This window comes from Solanum tuberosum, unplaced genomic scaffold, assembly GCF_000226075.1.
Source record: "Solanum tuberosum cultivar DM 1-3 516 R44 unplaced genomic scaffold, SolTub_3.0 scf00304, whole genome shotgun sequence".
NCBI lineage: Eukaryota > Viridiplantae > Streptophyta > Magnoliopsida > Solanales > Solanaceae > Solanum > Solanum tuberosum.
Window position 1 is genome coordinate 272942 of NW_006239227.1, and position 9544 is coordinate 282485.

At 31.6% G+C, this 9544-nt stretch overlaps 1 protein-coding gene across 1 annotated transcript in view; it reads right to left on the reverse strand.

Moving 5' to 3' along the window:
- Positions 1–5170: 5170 nt before the first annotated feature.
- Positions 5171–9544, reverse strand: part of LOC107063089 (prostatic spermine-binding protein-like) — an 11477-nt gene continuing 7103 nt past the window's right edge. The window contains exons 3-4 of the mRNA XM_015314525.1: positions 7436–7565; positions 5171–5426 (exon numbers count right to left, since the gene is read on the reverse strand). Of these exons, the coding sequence (XP_015170011.1) occupies positions 5171–5426; positions 7436–7565 (386 nt within the window). The remainder of the gene's footprint in view (positions 5427–7435; positions 7566–9544) is intronic.

The window sequence follows — 9544 nt, forward strand, 5'->3', positions numbered from 1 at the left end:
GTTAGAGAAAGGATGTACGGGACTATACAACTATTAGTATTACATTCGAGGCTTAGTTGAAACAGAACCCTTCCTAGAAGGTGGCTGCGTAAACTATGCACTCTACTAATAGTTGTAAATTGTAATTTGTAATACAAATTTAAATAAATTGGAATATTGGATTGATATTTCTTAATTTGTGACTTTGTGACTTTGTGTCATTGTTTTATCCTTATTTTTATTTAATTTTTTAAAATTACAAACTTAAGTTATTTAAATTACAAGTTATAAATATAACTTATAAGTTATAACATATTAATAAGTAATAACTTATAAACTTCAAAAGATTCAAATCTTGAAAACTTAAGCTCAAAAACATTTTTTTTTAAACTTTATTAAACTTAACTTGCATACTTCAAAAGATTCAAATATTTAAAACTAAGCTCAAAAACATTTTTTTCAAATGATTCAAATCTTGAAAACTTAAGCACAAAAACATTTTTTTTTAAAATTTTTTTTTATTAAACTTAACTTGCAAACTTAATAAGTAAAAATTAAAAAAAAATATCTTTAAAATAAACTTAAGTAAAATTACATTATAAATTTCAAAACTATTAATTTAATTTTTAAACTTAGAAAAAATAAAAAAACATTCATATTTTCGTATTTCAAAAAATTAAAATAGTTGATTTTTTTTTATCATTTTTAGAAATATCTAGATGTGTCGTCACGTTTATCCCATCTCGTTCCATTCCGGTCCGTTCCGGTTCCATCCTGGTATATAGTGGGACGGGACGGAACCAAGCATCCGTCCCGGTAATTCCGGTCCGGTTCATCCCGGTACCGGTCAATAAACCGGTCAACCTATCCCGTTCCGGTCCGGTACCGGTTCATTCCGGTCCGGTGGTTCCGTTTCGGTCCGGCGCCCAGTCTTATTAAAGGATTAAAAATAGACACGAACAATGGTCCTCTCATTCTTACATAAAACATCAACAAAATGATTACTAATCCAGAAGCCACTACCCCCTACAAAAACAAAAAAAAAGGCATTTATATAAAGTCGAATATTTCTATAACATCATCGTTTGTCTGAATATTTTTTGGCCACTATAGAGAAATGTTATTATAGAAAACATACAACATAACATAACATATTGCATAAAGTACTGCAAACAGCCTAAGGTTCCATACTAATTTCCATTGGGTCCAATCTCTTTCAGTAGAAATGGCATAAACTCCAGCTTGAAGTGCTCCCATAATGGACATTAAGGCAGTGCTAGAAAAATGGCAAGAGTACAACTCACTCATCTTGGCCTAAACATTGAACACATTAGCAAATAAGACTAATAAGAGCATATTTGGACCTATATATATATTAACGGAGTATTTGATCCAACTTAATTTAAAGTTTTAACCATAGTTATGCAATAATTTGTGGAGTTGCACTTAAGAAATAATTTAGTTAAAATGTGGTGAGTTTTCTCATCAATTTAAGGTGTCTTAGAAGCACATTATGAGCAACTTTTAAACAAGCTAAGTTACTGTATCATAATATATAATTTAAATTATAAATGCTAGGTGAGGACATAATAACTATAATATCAAAAATAAATAAAAAATATTATTATGTTGTGATTTGAAACATATATTGATTTACTACTTTAGAGATTATGTACATTTCATATATTATGCATGCAACTTTAAGTTTAATTGACCTGTGATTAGCTAGTCAATGTAATGATATTTACATTTTATTCATCAATACAAATAAAATCCTATCACTGTGAAACCAAAAGTAATTACTACAATTTAACTAAATTACTTCATAAATGCAATTTCATATGGTACTGCATAGTTATATTCAGAAACTAAATTGGATAAAAAATGTTAAAGTTTTGTGTGAAACTAAAGCCATTTTTGGCCATATTAAGTAATCTAATGGATTTTGCATATTTTTAAAAAAATGACAAAAATAAGGACAAGTTATTGTTTGAATATTACCTGAAAAATGAGGGACAATGCTAAGGAAAAGCAACTACATATAGCCAAAATAGAACCCAAAATGTGAGCATACTGTTTTTGGTTTGGCTGAGAGGCTGCCACGTGCCCTTTAAAGTCAAGTTTAATTGACCAAGTTTTAATTTCCAAGCCTTTGTAAAAAGTGAAAAGCATAGCCCCACCAATTCCAATTAATGTTCCCAACACTTTTGCTTGTCCTGCCCTTGTCTTCAAATTCAACTTCTCCAACCTAATCAAATAAGTCCAAATCAACTATTTTAGTGAGAATTTGTTTCCTTGACGCACTTTCCAATAAGTTAGGTCGATGGTAAATTATGAGTGGAATAATCATGCTTTTTAAAGTAAAAAAAAACATTTATTTCTATTAGTGCCTCCAAAACAACTTTTTATTTCTATTAGTGCATAGCACGTGCATTTTATGCGATTTGGCTAACATTACTAAATTATTATTCAACGAGGGTATAGTTTCATTTAATTACTATATGTGACTACAGTTTTATAATTTTTGCCATTAATTAGGGGACTCACGCTTACCTTGTATATCGAATCAATAAAATTATTTTCGGCCTTTGTATATGCTTTTATACAAACTCAATTTTATCTCTCTTTTCTCCATTCCATAATTCTCTTCTAAAATCATTCACTGATGCACATTCAATTTGAATTTTGAAATTCACTATCCCTCCTAATCGTGATTTCACTTTTGTAGGTAACCGTATAAATCGTGTCTCAACTTTTTTTGGCTTTTCCGTTTTTTTTACCCTCCCTAGGAGCTCCCACCCCTTTTGTTCCCTTGGTGACTCGAACTCGCAACCTTCAAGTTGGAAGTGAGGGGTGCTTACTATCCGAGCAACTCCCTCTTTTCTTTTCTTTTTCTGCCATAGGCAACTTTTCACTATAGGATAATCAAGCATCTCACTTAGAAGACAATTTATTAAGAAAAATGTCCGCATTTCATCATTAAATAGTTCATATGTCTGCATTTAGATCAATTATTATCTATATTGTATGATCAATCAGTTGATCAGCATCTTCATTTAGTTTGTTGGTGCCTCAATCTTCATCTTTATCATCATGTTGATTAACGCCTCCATCGTTATCATGATCATCTGCCCCTCCACCGTGATCATGATGGTGCTCATTAGAACCTCCATTGTTATCATGATCCTATTCATATGCCCCTCCACCTTGATCATGATCGTGCTTATTAGCACCTCCACCATCTTCTACATACTCTTCATCTTCTTTATCTTGATCGTTCTGATTAGCACCTCTATCGTTATCATGATCCTGTTCATCTGCCCCTCCACCTTGATCATGATCGTGCTCATTAGCACCTCCATCATCTTCTTCATACTCTTCATCTTCTTCAATATACATCAGCTTATTATTCGAATCAACAAGTTCGAGCGCTTTTTCGTTTGTATATCTTATGCTTATTATTTTAGGGTAATTTTTCTCAAAAATCTCTCATCGTTCCTTTGATTTTTAGTTTTTTTCAAAAAAAAAGGATGATGAAACTCCATCAAAGAGGATTACGAGAGGCTTGTCATTGCATTACCAAGTTGTTGATAATCGACTTTTGTTTTCACTTGAGGAGTCGCGTGTCTTGTCCTAACACTCATCTTTGTACTATATATATATATATATGTATATATTAGATATAAAATGCACGTGTTATGCACGGGCCCAACGTGTATCATTATGTAAGAACAATTACGACTTTTCTCTTTTATTGTTTGATTATCATAAAACTATAAAATGCACGTGCTATGTATATTTCATATATTATGCATGCAACTTTGGGTTTAGTTGACATGTGATTAGCTAGTTAATGTAATGATATTTACATTTTAATCATCAATACAAATGAAATCCTATCCATGTGAAACCAAAAGAAATTACAACAATTTAACTAAATTACTTCATAAATGCAATTTCATTTGGTACTGCATGGTTATATTCAGAAACTAAATTGGATCAAATATGTTAAAGTTTTGTGTGAAAATAAAGCCATTTTCGGCCATATTAAGTAATCTAATGGATTTTGCATATTTTTTAAAAAAAATAAGGAAAAGTTTATAATTAATTGAATATTACCTGAAAAATGAGGGATAATGCTAAGGAAAAGCAACTACATATAGCCAAAATAGAACCCAAAATGTGAGCATATGGTTTTTGGTTTTGCTGAGAGGCTGCGACGTGCCCTTTAAAGTAAAGTTTAATAGACCATGTTTTAATTTCCAAGCCTTTGTAAAAAGTGAGAAGCATAGCCCCACCAATTCCAATTAATGCTCCCAACACTTTAGCTTGTCCTGCCCTTGTCTTCAAATTCAACTTCTCCAACCTAATCGAATAAGTCCAAATCAACTATTTTAGTGAGAATTTGTTTCCTTGATATACTTTCCAGCGAGTTAGGTCGATGGTAAATTATGAGTGTAATAATCATGTTTTTCAAAGTAAAAAAAACATATATTTCTATTAGTGCCTCCAAAACAACTTTTTATTTCTATTAGTGCATAGCACGTGCATTTTATGCGTTTTCGCAAACATTACTAAATTATTATTCAATGAGGGTATAGTTTCATTTAATTACTATATGTGACTACAGTTTTATAATTCTTGCCATTAATTATGGGACTTACGCTTACCTTGTATACCGAATCAATAAAATTATTTTCGGCCTTGGTAGATGCTTTTATACAAACTCAATTTTATCTCTCCTTTATTCATTCCCTAATTCTCTTCTAAAATCATTCATTGATGCACATTCAATTTGTATTTTGAAATTCACTATCCCTCCTAATCATGATTTCACTTTTGTAGGTAACTACATAAATCGTGTCTCAATTTTTTTGGATTTTTCATTTATATTTTTACCCTCCCTAGGAGCTCCCACCCCTTTTGTTCCCTTGGTGACTCGAACTCGCAACCTTCAGGTTGGAAGTGAGGGGTGCTTACTATCCGAGCAACTCCCTCTTTTCTTTTCTTTTTCTGCCATAGGCAACTTTTCACTCTAGGATAATCAACCTTATCACTTAGAAGACAATTTATTAAGAAAAATGTCCGCATTTCATCATTAAATAGTTCGTATGTCTGCATTTAGATAAACTATTATCTATATTGTATGATCAACCAGTTGATCAGCATCTTCATTTAGTTTGTTGGTGCCTCAATCTTCATCTTTATCATCATGTTCATTAATGCCTCCATCGTTGTCAAGTTCATCTGCCCCTCCACCTTGATCATGATGGTGCTCATTAGCACCTCCATCGTTATCATGATCCTGTTCATCTTCCTCTCCACCTTGATCATGATCGTGCTCATTAGCACCTCTGCCATCTTCTACATACTCTTCATCTTCTTTATCTTGATCGTTCTGATTAGCACCTCTATCGTTATCATGGTCATGTTCATCTGCCCCTCCACTTTGATCATTATCGTGCTCATTAGCACCTCAATCATCTTTTTCATACTCTTTATCTTCTTCAATATACATCAACTTATTATTCGAATCAACAAGTTCGAGCGCTTTTTCGTTTGTATGTCTTATGCTTAATATTTTTGGGTAAATTTTCTTAAAAATCTCTCATTGTTCCTTTGATTTTTAGTCTTTTTCAAAAAAATGGATGATGAAACTCCATCTAAGAAGATTACAAGAGGCTTGTCATTGCATTACCAAGTTGTTGATAATCGACCTTTGTTTTCACTTGAGGAGTCGTGTGTCGTGTCCTAACACTCATATTTGTACTATATATATATATATATATATATACTAGATATAACATGCACGTGTCATGCACGGGCCCAACGTGTATCATTCTGTAAGAACAATTATGACTTTTCTCTTTTATAGTTTGATTATCATAAAACTATAAAATGCACGTGCTATGTACAGTTCATATATTATGCATGCAACTTTGGGTTTAGTTGACCTGTGATTAGCTGGTTAATGTAATGATATTTACATTTTAATCATTAATACAAATGAAATCCTATCCATGTGAAACCAAAAGAAATTACAACAATTTAACTAAATTACTTCATAAATGCAATTTCATATGGTACTGCATGGTTATATTCAGAAACTAAATTAGATCATACATGTTAAAGTTTTGTGTGAAAATAAAGCCATTTTGGCCATATTAAGTAATCTAATGGATTTTGCATATTTTTTTAAAATATAAGGAAAGTTTATAATAAGTTGAATATTACCTAAAAAATGAGGGATAATGCTAAGGAAAAGCAACTACAAATAGCTGAAATAGAACCCAAACTGAGAGCAGATGGTTTTTGGTTTTGCTGAGAGTCTGCCACGTGCCCTTTAAAGTCAAGTTTGATTGAACAAGTTTTAATTTTCAAGCCTTTGTAAAAAGTTAGAAGCATAGCCCCACCAATTTCAATTAATGTTCCCAACACTTTTGCTTGTCCTGCCCTTGTCTTCAAATTCAACTTCTCCAACCTAATCAAATAAGTCCAAATCAACTATTTTAGTGAGAATTTGTTTCCTTGACGCACTTTCCAGTGAGTTATGTCGATGGTAAATTATGAGCGGAATAATCATGTTTTTCAAAGTAAAGAAAACATTTATTTCTATTAGTGCCTCCAAAAACAACTTTTTATTTCTATTAGTGCATAGCACGTTCATTTTATGAGATTTGGCTAACATTACTAAATTATTATTCAACGAGGGTATAGTTTCATTTAATTACTATATGTGACTACAATTTTATAAATTTTGCCATTAATCATGGGACTTGTGCTTACCTTGTATACCGAATCAATAAAATTATTCTCGGCCTTTGTATATGCTTTTATACAAACTCAATTTTATCTCTCCTTTCTTCATTCCCTAATTCTCTTCTAAAATCATTCACTGATGCACATTCAATTTGAATTTTGAAATTCACTATCCCTCCTAATCGTGATTTCACTTTTTAGGTAAACCGCATAAATCGTGTCTCAACTCTTTTTGGATTTTTTTGTTTTTTTTACCCTCCCTAGGAGCTCCCACCCCTTTTGCTCCATTGGTGACTCGAACTCACAACCTTCGGGTTGGAAGTGAGGGGTGCTTACTATCCGAGAAACTCCCTCTCGTCTTTTTTTTTCTGCCATAGGCAACTTTTCACTACAGGATAATCAAGCATATCACTTAGAAGACAATTTATTAAGAAAAATGTCTGCATTTAGATCAACTATTATCTATATTGTATGATCAACCAGTTGATCAACATCTTCATTTAGTTTGTTGGTGCCTCAATCTTCATCTTTATCATCATGTTCATTAATGCCTCCATCGTTATCTTGATCATCTGCCCCTCCACCGTGATCATGATGGTGCTCATTAGAATCTCCATCGTTATCATGATCCTATTCATATGCCCCTCCACCTTGATCATGATCGTGCTTATTAGCACCTCCACCATCTTCTACATACTTTTCATCTTCTTTATCTTGATCGTTCTGATTAGCACCTTTATCGTTATCATGATCCTGTTCATCTGCCCCTCCACCTTGATCATGATCGTGCTCATTAGCACCTCCATCATCTTCTTCATACTCTTCATCTTCTTAAATATACATCAGCTTATTATTCGAATCAACAAGTTTGAGCGCTTTGTCGTTTGTATATGTCTCTGGTTATTATTTTTGGGTAATTTTTCTCAAAAATCTCTCATCGTTCCTTTGATTTTTAGTCTTTTTCAAAAAAAAAATTGATGATAAAACTCCATCTAAGAGGATTACGAGAGGCATGTCATTGCATTTCGAAGTTGTTGATAATTAACCTTTGTTTTCACTTGAGGAGTCGCGTGTCTTGTCCTAACACTCATCTTTGTACTATATATATATATATATATATATACACATATATATACTAGATATAAAATGCACTTGTTATGCACGGGCCCAACGTGTATCATTCTGTAAGAACAATTACGACTTTTCTCTTTTATAGTTTGATTAGCATAAAACTATAAAATGCACGTGCTATGTAAATTTCATATATTATGCATGCAACTTTGGGTTTAGTTGACCTGTGATTAGTTAGTTAATGTAATGATATTTACATTTTAATCATCAATACAAATGAAATCCTATCCATGTGAAACCCAAAGAAATTACTACAATTTAACTAAATTACTTCATAAATGCAATTTCATATGGTACTGCATAGTTATAATTAGAAACTAAATTGGATCAAATATATTAAAGTTTTGTGTGAAAATAAAGACATTTTTGGCCATATTAAGTAATCTAATGGATTTTGCATATTTTTTAAAAAAAATAAGGAAAAGTTTATAATTAATTGAATATTACCTGAAAAATGAGGGATAATGCTAAGGAAAAGCAACTACAAATAGCCAAAATAGAACCCAAAATGTGAGCATCTCGTTTTTGGTTTTGCTGAGAGGCTGCCACGTGTCCTTTAAAGTCAAGTTTGATTGACCAAGTTTTAATTTTCAAGCCTTTGTAAAAAGTGAGAAGCATAGCCCCACTTATTCCAATTAATGTTCCTAACACTTTTGCTTGTCCTGCCCTTGTCTTCAAATTCAACTTCTCCAACCTAATCGAATAAGTCCAAATCAACTATTTTAGTGAGAATTTGTTTCCGGAATCATGATAAGATATTATGAGATGATATCATAATATGGAATTGTGAGATGAAATTAAAGATTTGTTTGGACATGTGATGTGGAATTTTTGTGTTGTATATTTTCTCATAAACATAAGAATACCATAATTTGTAAAACTATTAAAATAGCCCCAATTGTTTATTCAATCTTACCAAATAAACAAAAAAATTATAGAATTGAATAATAAATTATTACATAGCTATTTGTTCTCCACTTAAGTAACTGTTTCATCTAACTTTAATTCATCAAACTTTAATTCAATAAAAAAAATTGAATAAACATATTACCTGAAAAATGAGGGATAATGCTAAGGAAAAGCAACTACATATAGCCAAAATAGAACCCAAAATGTGAGCATCTCGTTTTTGGTTTTGCTGAGAGGCTGCCACGTGTCCTTTAAAGTCAAGTTTGATTGACCAAGTTTTAATTTTCAAGCCTTTGTAAAAAGTGAGAAGCATAGCCCCACTTATTCCAATTAATGTTCCTAACACTTTTGCTTGTCCTGCCCTTGTCTTCAAATTCAACTTCTCCAACCTAATCAAATCAGTCCTAATCAACTTTTGAATATAGCCAAAAGTATACCCGTTTGGTCATGCGATATGGTATCATGATATGGAATCATGATAAGATATTATGAGATGATATCATAATATGGAATTGTGAATGAAATTAAAGATTTGTTTGGACATGCGATGTGGAATTTTTGTGTTGTATATTTTCTCATAAACATAAGAATACCATAATTTGTAAAACTATTAAAATAGCCCCAATTGTTTATTCAATCTTACCAAATAAACAAAAAAATTATAGAATTGAATAATAAATTATTACATAGCTATTTGTTCTCCACTTAAGTAACTGTTTCATCTAACTTTAATTCATCAAACTTTAATTCAATAAAAAAAATTGAA